General features: G+C 38.8%; 1 protein-coding gene across 3 annotated transcripts in view; it reads left to right on the forward strand.

The window, feature by feature from the left end:
* The first annotated feature begins 965 nt into the window (after nt 1-965).
* The window catches only part of lyst (lysosomal trafficking regulator), a 58,943-nt gene continuing 37,890 nt past the window's right edge, over nt 966-22,018 (forward strand). For 2 of the 3 annotated variants that reach the window (XM_087175477.1, XM_087175478.1), the window contains exons 1-4: nt 966-1,035; nt 2,053-2,336; nt 12,440-12,531; nt 18,747-18,945. In XM_087175477.1, coding sequence (XP_087031603.1) covers nt 2,256-2,336; nt 12,440-12,531; nt 18,747-18,945 — 372 coding nt within the window. In that variant the 5' untranslated portion in view covers nt 966-1,035; nt 2,053-2,255. Of the gene's footprint in view, nt 1,036-2,052; nt 2,337-12,439; nt 12,532-18,746; nt 18,946-22,018 lie in introns of those variants that run through there. The other variant, XM_087175479.1, reaches the window with a different exon arrangement.

Here is a 22,018-nt window from a genome sequence, read left to right on the forward strand (position 1 = left end):
CATATGCAGCTATAAATTACTTTACAAAACAAACGTGTGAAATGTCTTCACCCCTCAAACAAACTAATAAACTAAGTAAATAAATGAAAATAAAAATAAAACCCTGAAAGGTATATACTGTTAATATTTTGAGTTTAACAATGAAAACTTAGGCAAGAGTTTAGTGGCTAGAAGTAAACGTGTGCTATTTCAAAGATGGAGGCCAGGACCTAGGCTATAGCTACACAACGTGATTTGTGGATAACCGATTATCTTGTATGTGGTGGTTTACGTGTGAAAAGTTTAAAAAATCCACTATGATTGTCAATAGTAGGCAAGCTACAATTGCACAAAATAACAATAAGATAATTTAATTTACTAATTCCGATATGCCTGGAAAGGGTCGTTAAATTGTGTCCAATGTGAACACAGGTAATCTGGGCTACCAGTGGCCCAGTTTATTTATTGTACCTTTATCTGAGTATATTCGCGGATTTACAGAGATTTACAAACGCACCACCATTCCCTAAACGAAAAGCTTTGATTGATTGGGATATCAGCTGTGTGTTATCCAATGGGAAGCAAAACGGGGGTCTGTGGGCATGCCACCGGCTGTAAGCGCTTATAAGATTTCATGGTGTCCTGACCCTCAAGCTTGTCTGCGAGGAACATTTTGCCCTGACCATCACCAAAACAGAAAGATTAGACTTTCAGCGAAATTCATTTACATTTACTGTTTTCTGTTTGAGGTTATGATATCTCTTGTTCTTAATCGAATCTATACCAGAAAAATTGTGACTTTGACCAAATTTTTTTCTGTTGAAATTCTGTATTCCCAAAATGTCAGCAATAAAATAAAAATTAAATCTAACCGCGTTTGAAAGGTAATTCAGGCCCTCATTCAGCCGATTACATTCTAGGCGGTTCTAACGTTAGCAGGCAAGGAAAGGGGCGGCAGTGTGTTTGTCTTGCAGTCATTGCTGAGGGCTAAATCACACATAGTGGGCTTCTGGACGAAGGCTAGCGTTAGCTGGCTTTAATTTATGGGAAACGAAGGTATGTATGAAAATTAATTATTTCCACTCGGAACTTGATATTATGAATTCCAGCAAGATGTGCCTGTAGCCGGACCGTCTTTTTATTTGGATAAACACCGTTAACGACCTGTTCGTGTCTCTGCTACACAGTTTTTGACAGCTGCCATACACAGTGCGATGCGATGCTACAACCAGCATAACAGCTAACACTATGACTGTTACCAAAAGAGCCAAAATTCGATAATATGCATTTTTGTTAATTGACATACGTTGTAGGCCTCATTATGTATAGTGGCTGTGAGGCTAATATTGCATTTATGCACGTATTTTGGTTAAAATCATCGAGCTGTCTTGCCTAGATCTATCGCGGTCAAGCTAGCTAAAACGATAAACCCGTATATCGAGCGTAACTTTCAAAATAAAACATTAATTGCAATATTTTAAGTTGTTAAGTCAATCTACAAATGTAAGTAAAGAGTACATTCAAGGAATGATTATAAATTACAAACAATTCACACAAGTTTTTAATGATGTTGGTAGTTGGTTGGTAGTAGTAGGTGGTGGTAACAATAGTGTTAATGAAAATATGTTTTTCCCATATTATTACTTTAATGAAGTTCATTCTAAGAAATGAAAAAAAAATCGATTTTATCCGATTTACGATCGAATTAAAATGTGTTAATGGGGTTTTGAGAGAGATTGTATTCATCAGCAGTTACCTACAGTAACAAATTAGGTGCTTTTGTTTTGAAAACAAAATCCAGTACCGGAAATGAGTTTCTTCAACGTGCCTGAACTTTTGACGCAGGTTCTGTCAGATACCTAGCTAGCTAGCTGAGTGTGTTACTTGAGCCCGTGTTGTTTTGGAAAAGCTACAGTGTGTCAGGCTCATCTGGCCGAAGTTTCGGTTCAAGTCAGGTTCAAATGTGTCACATTCAACTGTCAGTGTCTGTGTTCGCGGACAACAGCCACAGCAGACAAATGCCAGCTAATTCTGTTTTGCTAACCATTGACACTGTATTGTATTTTTCTGCAGAGCCCAATTTAAAAGTGGCAAAGCAGCGCAGTGAATCATGAATCTGCTATGAAAGACTCAGGGAAACAATTGAGGCTTCGTTCGGTGCTGTCCGGGTCACTTGCACTCACCAGGAGGATTAGGAAGGAAACCAAAGGAAGAATTTTGTCATTCCTGACTTCCTCAACGCCCTGACTTGTGTTTAACCCGGAGCTGTGGACGATATGGCCAATCTACTGCAGACTGATCTGTCATATGCGTGGGAAAAGTACATGGACTGTAGACTGCAAGGAGCGGATCTGCAGGTAGGTGCTGCTGGCAGACACTCAGAAGGCAGGAGCCAGGGTGATACCGGCTTTACTTGGGGGGGGTCTTCTCTGGGTGGTGGTGATTCTTGAGCCATTTTCAGGACTACAAGGCAGTGTTCCTGGAAAAAGCCTGAAGATTCCTGAAGTGTTTTTTGGAAAGTCTTGAACACAGTTATCTTGTTTATTCTGATGGAGTAAAAGTATTTGTTAACATCATGTCTTGGTTGCAAAACTGGTTATGTACAGTATTTAATTCGTGAGGACTTAAAAAATAGAATATTATATTTGACACAACATTATTATTGCTCACTATGATATAATGAGGGTTTATTGTCTGTTTTAAAATTTTTATTTGTCATGGCTTAATCCATATATTTAGTTCTCACTGCATCTGGAGTTGGAGTTGGTATGAGATTTGTTAGATTCCAAGCTAAATAAAATGTTCACTAAGTTCATATCATCCAACAATAGCAAACATTGTTCAGATGCATTCTTTTACTCTGCTGCTTGTCATTCAAGCTGCCTAAATTACTTTCCTGTCTTTGCCTCGGCTGTTCCACAGGGAGTTGGAGTGAGAAGAGCCTGTTGCAAAACGCTCTTCAGCTGTGAAAAAGTATAGATAGTTACCAACAAATGGTAATATTTGTTAAGTGTTTGTAGTATTACACTAATTCAAATCCTTCAAACAATTGAAAAAAAAAAACATCCAAGAGAGACATGCAGGAGGATACAGTTGCTTGTTTTCTCCTTGGAATTGGAGGAAATTGTATGTCTTCAGATATGACTTATTTTGTACAGAATTATATATAATTGTAAGAGGGGGTAACCACAGGGTGGAGAGTCATGCAGTACATGTCATTCATTATGTTATTCTATCATTGTGGGAGAACTGACCAGTAGAAATAACTCTGAAAGAAAATGTTTCCCCACGTTGCTTGGGACATGCTGTGAATCCTGTCTAGGTCTCTGGGTGCCATTTTTAGAGCTAGAAATGTAACTGAGAAACTGCACAAATACAAGCAGCACCAGCAGTGAGTCACTGCACAGAAGTGGAGGCAGGTGTAAACCACAGATTGTTCATTATTCGTGTTGCGCAAGAGCACTTTGATTCTTGCGTCGGCATATCACAGGAGTGAGTGGCGGTGGTTCTCAAATCTGTCAGGCCACTGCAGCTCTTTTCACTCCCCTCCTGCTGTCAGAGAACTAACAGCAGCCAGATCACGAGACTTGGATTAGGATTGGACTGCAGGCCTAAGAGTGATCTGCCCTGCATACACACACACACACACACATGCACAAGCACAAGGATGAGCTGATTTATCCATTATGGCAGTCCATTATTTTTGATTTATCATGTGCAACTCGTCCTTTAAAGACAGACCTGCTATCGTTTTTTAAAGCTAATGAGTGCTGAGGAAGCCTGTAGGGTTTTTTCTTTCTTGGAAATAATGGCTTCCTTCGTCAATAGTCATCACATCTGTGGTGGTGTATCATGCTTCGTTGCTTTGTTAATCATGTTGATGTGCATTAGGATGTCAGCTGTAGAAGTGGTGCTGGCTTGTCCTCAGTTTCCATGGTAATAACAACACTTGAAATGCAGCAAACAACAATCTATTAATGGTAACTTTTTACGTCACTTTTTGTTGTGACGACTCCCTTGGGATGACATCAAAATGGTGTGTGTGTGTGTGAGATGCAGAAAGATGGTTCTGTGAACACATCTGTGCTCTCCTCTGATTTAATCTGATGGGGGGGACACACTGACAGGATGTGACACTCACATGGATACTTTTGCAATGCTTGCACATGATTTCTTCAGGTCATTCTGTCAATGCAAGTGTACTGGACATTCATACCATTTTCTGGTCATTGCAGTCAGAATACATATAAACATGACAAAGTGATCATGGAAATTGTCCAACCGCTGAAAGGCCCCTGTTTTAAGCTCATCACACAGGAAGACTCTGCCCTGCTGTTCTGTATCCAATCCTGTGATCTTTACAGTGAAATGTGTAGGGCAAAAAGACCCCTTCTCCTGCAGTAATCAATAAAGTACCACAAAAAAAGTGTGGAAATACTGGTGCTGCAGCCTCTCCCCTTTTCTCTGCCTCCCTCATTTTTTATTCTCTGCATTCTTGTCTCCCATCTCTCCTCTTTTCATCTGCATTTCTGTAAGGATTCATCTCTTGCTGGTGTTTTCGGTCACTTATGCACAGCACAGTGACCAAGGCCAGTAACAGAACTGGGGTGCCTTCATGGCTCATTGGGTGGGGTCTAACCCTGTCTTCCTCTTTTCTGTTTCCTGTCTCTACAACCATTCACAATAGATTACTTTTCTGAGAGAGTAGAAATGCCATAAAGAGTATTTTTGTGTACTTTTAGTATTTTTGGGTCAATAGAAACTACCGCCTCAAAACTGTAGAGGTGGATCTGCCTGGCTCTTCTTGTAAAGGAGCGCACTGGTACATAGATTATGGGTCAGTTACCCACTCATTGCACCCATCCTCCTACTTGCTATAAATTCACTGCACAATAATAAATAACAGCATTTACTATATGGAGTCCACTATAATCAAAATTACTTCATATATCTTGTGTAGCATTTACGTAATATAAAACATCATATTGGTATTGTAGTTTCAGTATAATAGGATTATTTACATTAAGCCTTTCTTTCCATTCTTGAAAATGAGCCAAAACTACTGTTAGTACACACTACTTAGTGTGTTCTGCAATAAATGAAATTTGCCCTGGGTACAAAGTATCTGTAGTGACACTTTCCAGTCTGCCCAGTCTCTTTGTATCTTGATGGGCAGATACAATTTAGAAGAACAGTTACCTGGCCAGGAGCCAAGCAGGAGACCAGATTGTGTTGCATGTAGGTTGTTTAGTTTCATTATGAGAAAACCGGATGTTTCAAAACACCAACGTGGTGTTCAGAGGACTTCACTTTTTTGGTCTTTTGGTACTTAGGGGCATCAACTAATGATCGTTGCTGGTTCTGCTTCTTCTTATATCAGTTTAAAATTCAGGCAGTTGTAATCTTTGACTAATGTCAACTTTGGTTGGATTTAGCTTTTTGCATAAAATTGGATGACAAGATGTTTTCCTATAGGGTGATCTAACTCATCTTGTAAGTATCATTCGCTAGCTACTCTGACATCAGTCATGTTTTTGATAGTTTAAATTCGTGATGGGCTGTAATGTAAATGTCCATTGTCACCTAATGTCTAACAACAGACACTTTAATGTCAGTGTTTGTCTGAAATAGGACAGCCCTGGTCACATATTCCACCTACATTACTTGTCATTAGCTTTCTAAGCTCAGTTCTGTGCTTTACATTCCTTCTGTGGTAAAGCCCTGAATCCTTGTCTAAAGAAAATTAAACTTGTTGAACAAAGCATAAGGCAAAATGCAATGAGTACTAAGGAGGAAGATGGCAGTAGTGGTTCACTTTCATCCCTCAAGTTTATTATTTGACTTGTGATGACTGAACAATGTGAGGTGCACCCTACTTTATCTCTAATATTTTGGTAGAAGCTGCACTGCACATTATTTCCATGAATGCATTATCAGAGACAATATCCTGCATAGTTTGTCTGACCTTCAGATCAACTGTAATATGTATAACTGCTGTAACTATCTAAAGCAATTAATGATAATATGTATGGAACATACTCAACTTAGAGCACAGTAAAGTTGGAAAAGGTACTTGGTTTGGTAATTGCTCTCTCTTGTAATGTTCATACAGCAGTTGAGTAAAATGGAAAAAATATTCATGATATTATTTCCATTTCATTTTGAGGGAAACCCATATCCAGCATTTATTAAAATGCCTACATTTACATAAAATGCATTAATTATAGCAGTTGGAAAATCAGTACTTCAGTGCATGTCTAAAGAATTGTGGGACTTTTGCTGATAAGTAATCTCCGAACAAACCTAAAATTGAAAAGCCAGATTATGGTTGGACTGGATATTTCTCAGCAGTCATGTTTCCACAGTTAGTAATGCCTAACCTCAAGTGAAGCTGGAGGTTTGCGTAAAAGGTCTTCTTTCATAACTTGTTAACTCAAACCAATCACAGTCCACCTACTATGTCAAAATCACATGTACCACTTACATATAGGTTTCATTCAGGAGAAAATATAAAGTAGAAATTACGTTTAAAACATATTTGGCATCGCATTAGTGTGATCAATCTTTTTTATTTATCCCACAGTAATTTGCCATTAATACTCGCAGTGTTAATTTCCCATTAACACTTTTTTGTGATTTACCATGACTAAGGTCAATGCGCTTTATAAAAAGCATACAGTGAAGCTCTGATCATGATGTCTTGTGATCATCACACTACTATGACAAAAGCTTGTTGATCATTCTATTTTTAAGTGGTGTGAGTTTAGTAAGTTCTGACATTGTTTACATATACGTCTTCAGTGAAGTGGCTTTCATTGTCTAGCTGGGTGACCACAGGACAAGTTTCATATTTCCTCATTGTTCCGCTCTTAATTTCTACCTAACTCCTACTAGTAGTGGTCTGCGGGGCTGTTACGAACGATTGGCTGAATGGATGAATAATTCATCTCTCTGGTTCTGGACTGAGTCAGCTGTGCCTGAGCTTTTTCCACCCAGTGGTATGTTATTAGGTCAGCTCTCTCCCTCAAAAAATCTCTCAGGCTACTAGGGAAGACAAAGGCCAGAGCAGGCTTTTTGGATTGTAATTTTGACCAACACCAGCTTTGCACGCTATCTCTCTGTAATGAAAACAATGAAGCGTAGAGCAACACATTTTCATTTCCTGCCCAGTGGCTGCTTGGATAAAGGTCACTGCTTGTGACAGTATGGATCTGACACTGACAAAAACACAAACATGCTTTTTGATGGTAGCCTCTTGACATTTTACCGTGTATTTTAATGGGGGAAAAAAAAAGTTATTTGTAGTGTTGTGTGAAGCGGCTCTGCTCTCTGACTCGTAGTTGGTGAGGAAATGCGGGACGTTAGGGACTCCTCATGATGCTCATCACTCAAATGTCAAATTAGATCAGTAGGGATCTCAAACCGGAAAAAAACATTGCATAACCAACGCCCCATGTCCTCTCTCACGAGGAGAGGATCACATAGCTTTCGCTGCCTCTGCCAAGTTGTATTCTACCAAATTATCCAAAGAGAGCTTGAGAGGAAAGTCTGTACCAGCATGGGTGACTCAGCCATCAGACTCCCATGACTAGGCCTCCCATGATCGTGATGGGTAAAGACACAGGTCACAGCCACTGTGTCCGAGCAATTACAGGAAACCCAGGCTTTCAGTATTCTAGGATGTATTCTTCTGAAATACAACCAAAACAAATGTGAGCAAACGTGTTTTCTTCTGAGGTCTCCTTATAAACAAGTGCCATCATCAGGTATGCTGTTTGTAGCGAAACCTGACCTCTTAAGTTGCTGGACCAGGAAAGAAAAAGTGTAAAGTATTCATTAAATATTATTGAATTCAAAAGTGTTCTTGAAAAGGTTACGCTATTTATGTCTCCCTGGTCATCCAACTTAAATGTGTATTTATGCAGTGAGTAAATTCCCCATAGGTTAAGTAAATTACTCTGTCAACTAGAGTTTCTCATTTTTAATTTTTTTTTCCTGATCGATAGCTGATGGTCATTAACCAACCATTAACCATTAACTGACAAGATTAAAATGAACTATTCAGAATAGACCAGTGTCTGTAAACACATTTTGAATCCTCTGGTGCCGGGTGCGCTGGCACGCATAATAGTCTCTCCAGTGTAGGAAAATTTTGCATATGAAAATAAATAGCAGATAGTAGCCAGACTTTCTAATGTATAAGCAGGTTAACGGAACGAAAACGCACATTGAATCCTACATCGCAGAGAGCAGTGTAGCGAAAACCTCCTCCTCTGCTCTCAGCTGATTAGTGATCAGAAGGAGCCAACAGGTTAACAAAACAGAAACGTGCAGTCGCATTTTTCAGACCTCAAAATAAAATAAACAGGCCAGGTCTACATCAGTCCTCAGCATAGAGCGCACCTTGTCTACTGATTTTTATTCAGAAATAGCAACATGTCGACATGTTGTGGGGTTAGTATGATGCTCAGTCTGTTGACTGTGAGACCGGTGGCGGAGAATACCCGCTCAGATGGTACTGATGTCCCAGGATATTTTAACTGTTTGTTGATATTAAACAAAAAATTCTTACTGTTTAATTATGAACAACACTACTGTCAACAAATCAACAAAAAAAAAAAAAAAGCTAGGCAAAATATCTCTCAACATATGAGTGTGAATAAGTAAAATCTGCAGCTGTATGCGTCAACCACCCAGATTGCCTGTGTACATCCACATGACAAATGAGCAAATACAGAAGTTCATGAGTGTAGAGGAGAGGTCAAAGCTTTCTTTTTGTTTACAGAAGTGTGTTCTCTGAGCTTTGTGAACTCTTGATTTCCCTCCTAAGCTGCATTAATCAGTATTGGCAGTCTCTCCATTATCAAATCACCCCGGCTGGTTTGTGCCGAGTGCATTGTAATATTGGATTAGAGCCTCAGAGGAAAAAACAACCCCGTTGCTGGGAAATTAGAGTTATCGTGAACCACTCGGTTTCCCTTCCCCATATGAGGAATACGGCCACAACAGGTACATTGATAACACAAGGACAAACCCAAGTCATTTTAGATACTAATTTTGGTAGATTAATTTTAATAAACTGAGTGTACAGCTCCAGCATAGCTCCAGGGTTTATTTATTAAACTAATAACAGTTTTGGCAACCTTGAAGCTTTGATTTCCTGCCAGTCACTCCCCCTGTTTATCTTTGCTCTTAACTGTTGCTGCATTTATTTCTTTCACCTTTACGTTATTGTCAGCTTTCATGTTTTACCCCTGTCCTCTCCTGTCTCTCATGAGCCATGCATTTCTTTTTCTTCCTTTTCCCGTCTCCTGTGTGTGATGTTGTCCAGCCCCCTGGTATGCAGTGACTCCCACCCACCCATCCCCTCTCTGCTAGGGTGGGCTGTTGCCTCAGCTGTTGAAGTGTCACGCTCTGTGCCCCTCCTTGACCCTGGTGAGTGTGGTCAACTCTGCATCTTCATCACCTGGAACGTAAAATTTTCAGGAAGCTTGACATAAATGTGTGCATCTTTTAGGCCTATGACAAATAAGTGCCATTTACACCTCTTTTAATGTCATTCATAGCGGTAACAAGTAACATAAAAATAAAACTTGTTTTGACCGTTGTGTATCAGGAAGGAAGTTGACTAACCACAAGCTGGGTTATGCCTGTCCTCACCGTGGCAATAAGCAGCAGAAGCCAAAGTGTGACGGAGCGTCAGAAACCTGAATAACTGATTTGAAAGTTTCACTCTTGTGTTTTAGACATGGAGGATGAGAAAAGCAGTGTCACAGATATACATAGCGGCCTGCTGTATTAGGGCATGTAAACTAGACACGGAAAATGGTAAACACACTTAACCTAAATGATGCTATATTTACTCTTTAAATGGCTTGTTTATATCACTCATTTCTATTTTTGTAAGTTTCTGCTCTCATGTACGTTATGCTAATAGATTCCATAACTTAGACTATGTAGAAATCTGTCCATGCTGCTAAATGATTTACTGTGGTGTCACTGTGACATAACTTGGTTGTGCAAAGATTTCACTGTATCCAAAATATCTATGAAGTGATACTACCGGTTTGCCTTTTTTTTGTGTGGAAGGATACAAACTAATACAAGCACATTATTAAATTTGTTGATGACGAGAACTGGTCGTAAGCTACCAATAAAGTTGGGTGTTAGTTACTGCATATTTTCCTCTAAACAAAAGGAGTTAAAGATGGTCTGTGGAGTTTTGTAAACAAAGGTTATGTTTCCATGCAGTGTTCCATTCACTCAACTAATCGCATTGTCTGTATCCTCGAGGTCTACGTTGAATGCGTTTCCCACCTCATAAAACATTTGTGAAACCACTGGTTTGAATATTTTAAATCCTGTATTGTTTACATCCTTATTTGCTTGTTAGCAGTCTTCTTCTTCACAGCCTACACTACACTTGTTTGGGCACTATTGCCACCAACTATCAATCAGTAGAACAGCATGAAACAATCGCCATAATTTTGTATTACGCTGCCCGCATGCTTGTATATGTGAGTTGTAAAAACATTGCATAGAGGTGCTAGTGATCAGAAACTTTACCTTAAGAACAGTTTTTAAGTGCATAAAGCACAAGATGAATAATACTTTTTTTTTTTTTTTTTTAATGTCAATAATAATCGAGCACATATTTATATGCTAAATGTAATTTTATTTTGACCATTGTAATTTTCTAATGGGAAGTTTCGATCTGTTTCTGGTAGCATCTCATGGGAGAGGGAAAAACAATGTGATTGTTCTCCTTCATTGGCTGGGCCACATTGGCTTTCCCTCTACAGGCAAACCTCTTCATGCTGATGTGGTGATCTTGTCAGATGACATTGTGGTTTTTAAATCAGGATTTTTGCAGTGCAGAGCAGCAGCTGGGAAGTGACTGTGCTGGTATCAGGTAGTCTTAATGAGTTGTGTTTCAGTCACTATTTCATACTTGTTCTGTTGTCTGACAACAGAAACAGAAAAACATGAAGATGAGAACAGCTTTATTGGGAATTCGGCTGTATTAAAATGCTGTATATGTGTGAGCACAGAGTAGGAGAGAAGCAAATGGATAAAGAGCTGAAACCGGCTGACACCAGGCAGAATGTAAATAGCCTATGACATGGTCCAGCCATATACTAGTTTTGACCTAGTCTTTAATGAAGTGTTGTGATTGATTAATTTTCACGGACAGTTTCATGGAAAGTTTTTAATATTGAGCAAACAGGACCCGTTTCCAAAAACGATCTTAAGGATAAGATGATCTCAGCTCGCAGATCATCTTATCCTTAAGATACTGGACCAAGTTAGTTAAATTCAGGAACGACACCTTAAATGAAATTGCCTCTGTTTCAAAGATTTATGTATTTACAGATGTATAGTGAACCCACAGACTACACTGCTGAAGGCATCCCTTTATAATAAAGTGATATATTCCTCTTATTTCAGTGAACTTTATGTATTGATAATTTTTGTTGCCCCCCATATCGATATCGATGCCCATCAGTGCCATCGCAGGTCAGACTGTGTGTAATGTGATTGGCAGTGTGTGGTATCTATTCTTTCGCTTTGTGACCTAGACACTCAGCGCAGCCACATCAGTCAGGGATCAGTGTTGCCTGAATAAATCCAGTCAGTGATGTCAGATTAGCAGAGGCGTAAAGCTAGCTCTGGTGTGGCGTAAGGGACGGCAGGATGCTGTCTCAGAAGATCACACACGTCTGCCGGGAAGGTATTAACACACTACCCCGGAACCCGTAATGCAGTTAAAAGCGGTCAGGTGGCCTGTCACACTACCGTTAAGAAAGTCCCAATTGTTTTGCCAACTGTGGTAGTGAGAAGGTCTGGCTCTGCGGTCTGGCTCTGACCGCAGCACTGTGACAAAGCTGATTTCATCTTTATATGACCTTTGATTTCCCAGATTCAGAGCTTCTCCATGACTTTTCTTTTACTGCTGATTGTGATTTTGAATTTGTGCTGTCCACCAGACTATTGTCGCAAGTAATGAGGCTTTACTTTGAAAATTAATTTAGAGAGTTTGTTCAGAGATAAAGTATAATCCTTAAAAGAAAATTTGTGGTTTTGGAGACTGAATTATTTTTGTCCTTTTAATTTCTGATATGTATGAAGTATAAATGTGTGCTTTTCTGGTTACAGTGCTTTATTAAGAGGCTAGACGGGAGAAATAAAATACACAGACTTCCAGCACTATATCTAATCTGATAAATCAATATGGGAGCAATAGTTCCATGTAATGACATTAGTGGCTGTTACATCACTTTGTAATTGACTGTACCATCATGTATAACTATTATAAAACGTAAAATCATTGACAGTAATGTTATAATAGGTCATCAGATGAAAGGCTAATGTTTTTGTGTAGTGCATTCGTCTTCATGTGAGTAAGTAATGAACAGGGTTTGATTCATGTTGCTACTCCCGTGTCTGTCTCTCTTATCAGGTCAGCCTTCAGAGTCTGGAGAATTTTCTCTGTCTCTTCCACTATGTGCAGCATCACCCCAACAACACCACCAAAGATGCACTGAAGTTCTGGTAGGTCTCATTATTATTTGAACTTCTTAAATGTTCTGTAATGGATATTTTGTCTCACCGAGGGTGGGTAAAACTTTGGTGTATATAATGAACTCCAATATAGCAGCTTCACAAAAAAGTACATTGTGTTAAATCAACACCTCAATGACAAAACAGAGCGTGATTAGAGGTATAGTGGGCAAAGAGTACAATGAATAACGTTCCATTTCAAATTCGTGATGATGTAAATGAAATATAATTAAAGAATACTGGTCAATTTTTAAACCTTTATCGGGACAAACACTGGAAACATAAGCCTGAATGGATATGCGAGGCTAATGCGAGACTAATGTGACATGAACTAGGTGCAGTAACCGCAGTTGCTTTAGTCTTAACCAAAGAAAAGTAAGTGGGAGATTTATGTTCATCATTTTTATGTCCCACCACTATAATGGAGTTTGCAGACATTATGTAATCATAGTGCATTAGCTTTTGGTGTACCTTGCTGCATAGATTTACATACTGATGAGGAAAATCGTGGGACATTAGGCACCTCAAGTACCTCTTGTTTGTGTTCTGTTCAGTGTAAATAAGTCACTCTCTCACACACACACACACACACACACACACACACACACACACACAAACACGCTACCTAGAATCAAGCGAGTACATTAGCATTCATGAGCCATGTGTTCCCTCAGCTGAAAAGTGATTAGTTTCAATGAGGTTTTGGTTAAAATGTCTGCTTTTATCTGAAATAATTAAGCCCTTAGCAAACAGATGTAGTAGGAATTGGACTACAATGGGTTTTTAACAAAATGTTTGTCATTTTACTTATGTAAACTCCTATGGTTCGGCTATCCCGGTATTTTTTATTTTTAAATTGTAGATTTGCAAACATATTTGTGTTTAGTGTGTTTGAAATTGCCAGTTTGTAAGTGAGTGTTGGGATACCTTTTAAGATGAAGAGGCTGCGAGTGATGGTAATGATGGAGCAACATGAACACGGTTCAGCCTAGCATTGCGTCTTATAAATATGAATAACAGTGTTGTGTAAAACCTTTAAAAGCAGTATTGATTTGTTGATATTATCTGAACAGAACTTACATCAATCTCAGAAGCCTGTGTTAATCTAAGAGCTTCATTTGGTGTCAATCAGAGCCCACAATCAAAAATCATATTAATATATTGATGTATATAATGTATTCAGTTTCCATTTACAAATGTCCATCACAGGTCTGTGGAGTTCTGAGTGACAGATTTGAATTGATTAGACAAACCACACTAAAGGAGTTGGCACTCCACAGTGAGTAAAATCACTCCAACTATACATCTGGTGTGTGCGCACCCTTAATCCCGTATTGTTTGCAGTAGAAACAAACATAGTATATTGATGCAGTTAATCATGTTGATAAACCTAACTGCCTGGGTGCCATTACAGCTCATGGATGCACAAGAATCCCAATGAAAGACACTGCAGGGTTTGAACTCTGCCCAGGCAATATTTGAATGTTACCCTTGCTGAAAGTGTACTTTATTCTCTAATGAACGCTTTTGTCCCTCACCAAAAGGGACTGAGCTGAGTAAAGCCTCTACTGAATATATAACTCAGATAGAGTGAAGAACATCACAATAGTTTGCCAGAGGGGAAACACAGAATTTGAGTTCTGCTGAAAAGAGATGCCTTTTTGCAAGAGGATATCATGGAAATCATTATTGTTGTTCAGTAAGGCCTGGTCCACACATACATGGGTATTTATTAAAATAGGGGTTTTCCTCCTTTGTCCTCCTCCTCGTCCACAAGAGCTCTATTTATAAAAAAAAACAAAAAAAACTCTCATGTAAAGAAAGGAGATAATGGAGCACAACTCTGTCTTCACCCTGGAAGGAGTCTTGCAAAAGGCCAGTTTTCAGTGACCTAAATCACACTTCACATGTGGATGAAAGGCCAAAACGCATAGAAAAAGTTATGTTTTAAAAAAAATACCTGTGTACATGTGGACTAGGGCTCTTATCGCTGTCTCGTGGTTAAGATAACACAACTGGGAGGATGATGGCACAAAGCTAGAACACAAGTCAGTAGAGTTCATTTCTCCACCAAAGCCAAACAATCCTATATCTGTCAGATACAGATTATTATTCTATGTTCAAATCTCTACCTCCTTAATATGTCAGATTTTTATTTTATTTTTTTACTTTAAGATCTATACATCATTTCCTGAGGAATTTTATGAAAATGTTGAAAAATGCCCCATCAGGAAATGTGTAGGGGGAAAATGATAAAAAACAAACTAATTTCTGGCTGGGCCCCTTTAACCAGACTGGTGCCAAAATTGAGATCCTCCGTGAAGCAAAAAAAAAAAAAAAAAGTAATAATAACCAAATAAAGAACTAATATACTAGTTATCAATACTTAGTCAGAGGCTACAATTATAGCCTGAAAGTGTCTGCTCCGTGCCGCAGTGGAGTCTCGCGTGATGAGAGGAGAGTTGACCGACAAGACAATGGCAGAGGATTTGGTGTCAAAGCGAAAAACAAAAGCACGTATTTGTCAGTATTTCCGAACCTGATGCCAGAAGGGAACCTGATAACATTAATGAGGTAAACTGCAAATTTTGAAGGTGGCAGCTGGAGGTAACACTCCCAGTATTTCCCACAAACTTGGATTCTCTTTGTGGCGGCAGCTGGACGAGGGGCTTTCGTAATTATTAGATAACCCCCTATATAAGTTGCTGTACTACTTTCTGAAAGATAGATAGGTAGATATTGAGCTGACAGATGACCAGTGCAATCAGTAGCATGGGTGGTGTCATGAGTTTTATTACCTGTGGGAAAGGTTTTTATTGTATCTAATTTGATAATATAGTTAGATAATACTGTACATTTCTCCTAGCCCTGAGCTTATCAACTGTAATAACAGTGAAGATGAAGTATGGGTAGTTTGATCGAAGCTTATCTGTTGGTTTGGGCTTGTACTACAAGTGTGTCTTGGATACACACACTAGCTTTACTTTAAATTACAGTAGTTACTACTTATTAATAAGTCAATCCTGATTTCTGATCACATTGATGTAAATTCAGATATGGTGAAGTCACTTATTCACCGGTATAAGAATTTAGTTGAATTTCCTTTTCTGTTCATCCTTATCACCCTCATTACAATACAGCAACATACTTTATATATTAGCGAGATAAAAAACAATTGTGAGCTTGTGCTAGTTTTGTGGGGATGTAGACAGACTCCCTGATAGCATGTCAAAGCGTTTAGATATGCATCTGACCTGTTTGACAGTGACTTGTGACCTAAATAGACTCCATTCAGTAGACAGACATGTTGTACTCTGACTAAAGCTGAATTAGCACGGTGAACCTGATTTTTAACTAAGGTTACAAAGTGTCACTAAATACTAGATATTTCAGAAGACCATTCGGCATAACCTGGGTCAGGTCAATATGGCTCAAATTTTTGAAATACCTGGATATTAGTAAGAATGTCTTTACAATGGGAAAATATAATATAACATTAGTGTGCAAAGTATGTATTACATTGGACAAAATTCAGTGCAGGTGTGTCAGGTGCCTTTGGTGTGTTCACAGATATGTTGAAGGGGTACAATGTGCAGCTTTATACATAAGGGCTGTTTTTTAAAGTTATTTTTTGCCTTTATTTAGATAGGGACAGTGAGAGAGTGACAGGAAAGTTGGAGAGAGAGAGAGAGAGAGAGAGAGAGAGGATGACATGCAGCAGAGGGCCATGGGTCGGACTTGAACCTATGGCCACTGCAGCAAGCCACAGGAGCGCCCCTATACATATGGGATACTATGTGTATGTATCATACATTCATTTTTACGATAAGTCTCAAAATAGTACGTATCAAAGGTATACCGATACACAAAAGAAAACAAAAACTATATACAGGTAGGGAGTGATCTTTTCTTTACAACACAATGTGTGAGCTCCACCTTCTACAACATAATCATTGATTGGTGAAAATAAAATCAGGCCTATGGGGTGTTACATACTTAATCAGATTATCCCAGTGTGAAACAAATTGTGATTGAAAAATGCTGTTATCGTCTCCATTCTATAATTGTCCATTGTAATTTCCATCCATACATTTAAAGTCTGGCTCTCCTGATATATTTACTTTCTAGTGGCACGTCACATTTAAGTGAGGCATATCTTACTGCTCTGTTTCAATACTAAAATCACCTCCTATGTATCATTGTCGTAGAAACTCACTGACTCCTTAACAAAAGTAGAATTCAGTTCTGACTGTAGTAAAAATGTCCTGGAAAATGCCATTTAGAATAACGTTTTTAGCCAATTATTTTTTGGAAACCTTGTGGTCTCAATTAGAACCAAGAATAGAACTACAATGAATAAAAGAAGTAACATCAAATGCAAGAATAACATGGTTTGTGAATAATTTTGTACACATTTTTACGCAATTAATATTGACAGATTTAGTGGTTTTGGAAACCTTGCAATGTTGATAAGAGACAAGAATAGAATTAGGAATAATAAAACAATACAGTTCAAATAAATCATTGTGTGTTTGGAATTCATGGCCATACAAGTTCATTAAAATAAAATTCCCAAAACAGTTGTTGTAGTGGAGAGTACAAAGGCAGTTTCTGTGAATGATGGTTGATCGCAGAGGTCTCGCACAGGGCCCTGGGGCCTTGCCAGTAGTCCCAAGGCCAGTCCCCTCGCCATGTGACATCACATGCTTTCATGTGATACGCTGATCTGCTGCGAATCTGGAAAGCTTCCATTTGAAATTCCAATTTAATGGAATTTGTGCTGCAGAACAGAAAATTCAGTCAGCAGTCGTGTGAGGAGGTATGCAGATACAGCCAGCGGAGCTGCAGTCAGGCTTGGAGCAAACACAAGATGACTGGAAGGAATCTGTTTGGGCCAGTAACATTCGGTAAGATGATAATGATCATATGTTATAGAGGCGAATGTCCGAAATTAATTTTTGTTCTTTTTAAGTGGAGATTCCTGCCGTAGAAATTATTATCTCAGTACTTTTCGCCGTCTTCTTGCGTTATCATTCAGAATCAGTTTGGACCAGAGCAGAACCTAAACTGCGGAAATGTAAACATGTAAAAGTGAACACTAAATTATTTGTTTACAGTCTGGTGGAATTAGTAATGGCTCCGTCCTTAGGGCATGAATATTGACAAATTCACTTTGAGCTGTGTAATTGGGATTGTCCTGTAAATGGTGTTTGTGTCTTCAACGATTACTGGAGAGATGTGTGAAGTATGTCTCCTGTTGAGAGCTACAGCTTATTGTTATAGTGACTTTTAGAGGAAAATGTGGCTGTGGCAGACATAAGGATGCTAGCTTGGAGGCGCACTATGAATAATCTTCGTAGCATAAGTCAGTTTTCTGACTTCCCTTCAAGCTACATGAGTCTAGATTTCAAGGTTTGACTCTTAACATGCATGACCAGACCAATAGTCTTTGCTTATTGAGATGGATGTTGTTGGAACAACCTGATTCACAATGTGTTCAGCTTTGAGGGAACTGACCTTTTTTTCATTTCACCACACTTCAGGTCAGTATGTAGGCGTTTCCATCGATGTGACCCTAACAGGATGATTAGACCACTGTTTTCCTGCACTGTCATCTACAGATTAAATCCCTGACAAACTATTTTTTCTTCAAATTATTTTCTTTGCTTTTATGGCGGTAATTCATTTTAGACCATTACAGTGCCATCTCAGCAGACTTTGAGAGTGAGCACAAAAACTGTGTCGACAAAGCAAGAGGTGGCCTATATCTGTATCTGCTACTTCCAAATTCTTGATATGCTTTACAGTATCAGAGCAGAAGTGTGAGTACAGTGTTTATTTGAGACTAAGAGATGAAGTCTTAGTTCTTCTCTACTGTACACAAATCTGTTTAGGTTTCCTTTCACTGCCAAGGAATGTCTCTGTTAAGAGTTAAATCAGAATCACGCTACAAACAAGGTGTGTTGCTTTGCCTGATATTTTTAAAGGGGCAGTATGCCCATTAAAGTCTACGAAAACAATTTCATGACTTTTATTTAGAGTATAAAATTAAAAATCATACAGCTATGCAAAAATGAACCTATTGTTTTGATTTCCTCTTGTGAAGGACAACCTCAAAATCCTACAAAGTATTTTGAGTGTCTGTACTGATGTACAGAAAATTTGATTCTGCCACAATTTCATCATGTTTACGTCTTTTCTTGTAGCTCAGACATGAGTGGGGCCAGTAACACACTGGCGAGGGAGTTCCTGACTGATGTACATCAACTATGCAGCGCAGTGGCCCAGAGAGCGGAGGCGCGGGAGGAAGATGAAGAGGAGAGTCACATGGTGGCACTGGGGGAGTACCTGGTCAGGGGACGGGGCTTCCTGTTGCTCAGCACCCTGGACTCAATCATTGACCAGGTAAGGAAAAGCTAAGGTCATACATCCAATCTGTTGACTTGACTGTGTATTTAAACTGTGGTACGAGCAGCGAAGGTTGAAGAGTATGTGGGTTTCCATTTCTATAACATTTCAGCAACAAATAATCTCACAAATAAACGTATCATAAACTACAGTGAGGGCAACTGCAGCTGTTGTGATTTCAACACAAAAAGATCCCCATTGCACAAGGAAGAGGTAACCCGACGTGTTGCTCTCATAGAGAACTGAAATCCTGCGGGTTTGAAATTACAAGTGCTTATACTGTAGCTGAATTCAGTAATATTCCCAATGAACTGTTGGCTGCTGCTTTTAGTGTATTAAATGTATTAAACTTTTTTCATTCAGTTGTTCAATATCTGCATGACAAATTCAAATTTCTGCACATAAGCCTCAGTGACCTCTGCTGCAACTAATCTCTGCTTATCAAAAGGAAATTACAGAGTTTGTACAGATACAGTGTAATGAACACATCTAAAAGCAACAAAGATTATGCAAACATTAGACTGACAGTAGCTGGTAAGATTAAAGGGGTATTTAATGACCACAGTGCAATAAAACTCCGTGGTGGAAAATAGGTTATGCAATAAAAAGATGCTGTATAATTTCATGTACAGACATATTGTATATTTTAAGTTTTAAATTCCCACTGTTCCATCGTTATTAATTTTTTTTCACTTGAGGAGATGCTTACATTTCCACCTGAACTCGGACATGAGAAACTGAATGCCCATTTTCGTTTCCAGACACTCTTAAGCATTTTACCCATTTATTACACCACCACATGGCCAATGTTGTCTATATGGTTTCTGTTACTACAATTTGTAGAGTGGCTGTATCTAGGAGGAAATGAGCTCTGCGGTGCCCACATGTTGTTTTATTGTCTGACTGATTGCAGAAAGTTCAGCTGCTGCTGATGCATGCAAGATGTTGATGCTGATAATCAGATCCATGTAGAACAGTTGACGTATAATTTTTTGTGTATGTTTTTATTGTATTTTTATCATCCAATACACAAAATATGTGTATAGTGCTAATCTATTTCAAAATGGATGTTACAGATATGGTGTGGACAATATTGTACCATGAAGGGCAAAGGTATCCACCTGTAAGCACTCTGTTGGGCTCTCACTGAGCCCAGTGTTTCCTCTGCCTACACACTGATAAACTGGTCTGCAGACTTCACAGGCAGAGCCCATGCTGCAGCACACTCAGTGTGTTTATGTATTGATCTGATCTGTACGTGTTTTTTGGGGTCAAGTAACAAGTTCAGAGATGCTCTTATCCAGAGTGATTGATGGGGCTTTCACATGACAAGTCGAGTGCTCCACATAAAAGGTCAGTGTGAAACCAGCACATAGTTGAAAACAATATGACCTCTGAGTGTCAGGGTTTGTCCTATTTCTTCACCGTTTCCCTTCGTCAGATTTGTTGCTGTTGATGACTCAGGAGTCAAGCGACATGAAACTCTCTAATGATTTTATGAGGTGTTAAGTGGTTTGATGCTAATCATCTGAAATGAGCTTTAGAGAAAGTGCAACATCAGTGGATAAACAAGCTAAATACCCACAAAATTCAAAGTTCTACAGTGTGTCAGGATCATTGAGATAGACTGGTAAAATAAGAACGGGATTTGGACAAGAAACCAATCAGTCATGGTTTGTCTTTTAATAAAATGTAATTACCAATCTGTTTTTAAAAAGGCTCCAGATGTGATCCTGAGCTCAGTCATTTTCAGTGTCCTTTAAGGACATAGTAGTCATAATGCTCTGACTTGGAGTAACAAATGCATTACGGGATGAAATATTATAATATTATGAATGTGACCCTGTGTGTCAGTGTCCCCATGGCCTCATACTGCTAATTTCACACAAACTTGGTATATTTTCTCTTTTAATAGGAGCTTTCACTACAGAAATTTAATGCATTCATGTGCATGTGCGTTATCACAAGCTCCAGCTGTGTGTGTCGGCTATGTGCGTCAGTTGTGGCCTGAATGGAGTCAAGCCTGTAGTGACAGTCAGGGTCTGGCACTTCATGAACATTTGTTTATTTAGACAGGCACGTGCCTTGCAAAACATGTTTGAATTTAGTAGAAAATTTATTTTGCATTGGTTTTGTTCCATCATGGTGTTAAATACTCCCTCCCTGTGCCACCAGATGTCTGTCTGCTCTAACAGGGATTTCTTTTTGAGATTTTTCATTTCTTTATTTATTTTTTTTTCAACTGGCCAAGTGTTAAATGTCAGGCTACTGTCATCTCTGGGTACAGAGGGGTCGTCAGCTGAATAATCCAAATGGTAAATACCTAGCTACATCTAGTAGCTAAAAAGCAGTATAATTTACAGTCACACTTGGTCAGAGTATCCAAAAACTATGACTTAATAGAGGTAAAAGTATTCATGTAAATAACCAGAGAAAGTATCTAGTGAAAAGACTACTTAATTAGTGAGTCACTCAATTAGTAACTCATAAGTCAATGTCATCATTTCCGGCAGCCATTGATTATACATGAACAGCAAAAGTGACGGACCCATTACCTTCTCACTTTCTCTCCCTCTACACTGTATCAGAGCTGATAGATCAATGATTAATGGAGCTGCACAACCTAAGTGGCATTGCTTATATGTGAATAATTAGAAAAACAAGAAGTAGCTGAATGTAATATACTTTGGACATCTAAATGATCATGTATTTAAAGTGATTAAACAAAATGTAATGATTTATTCCAGGATATGCACTCTGTCAATACACGCCATATTATACAGTGAAAAAAAGATACTGTGTGTTTTGATGGTCTTGCTCGGGCAGCAAGCTGATCATTTTTTAATTCACACATGAAGGAGTAGGTTGATTGTTTTAATTAACACATGAAGGAGTTGGTTCTCTCTCTGCTGTGAGGAATGCCCTGGTTAGACATGAGATCCCCTAGGTCTTGGAAGTAAAGTTGTCATGTAGGTGCTACATTGCTCTGACCCACTTGCGCAGAAGACTAGCTAACTAAATGCACACAAGTAAATAACTGACTAGCTCCTGTGGTGAAAAGCATTTTTTG

The sequence above is a fragment of the Seriola lalandi genome, unplaced genomic scaffold, assembly GCF_002814215.2.
Source record: "Seriola lalandi dorsalis isolate HSWRI2012SDOR001 ecotype SW California unplaced genomic scaffold, Sedor1 jcf7180002054470, whole genome shotgun sequence".
Classification (NCBI taxonomy): Eukaryota; Metazoa; Chordata; class Actinopteri; order Carangiformes; family Carangidae; genus Seriola; species Seriola lalandi.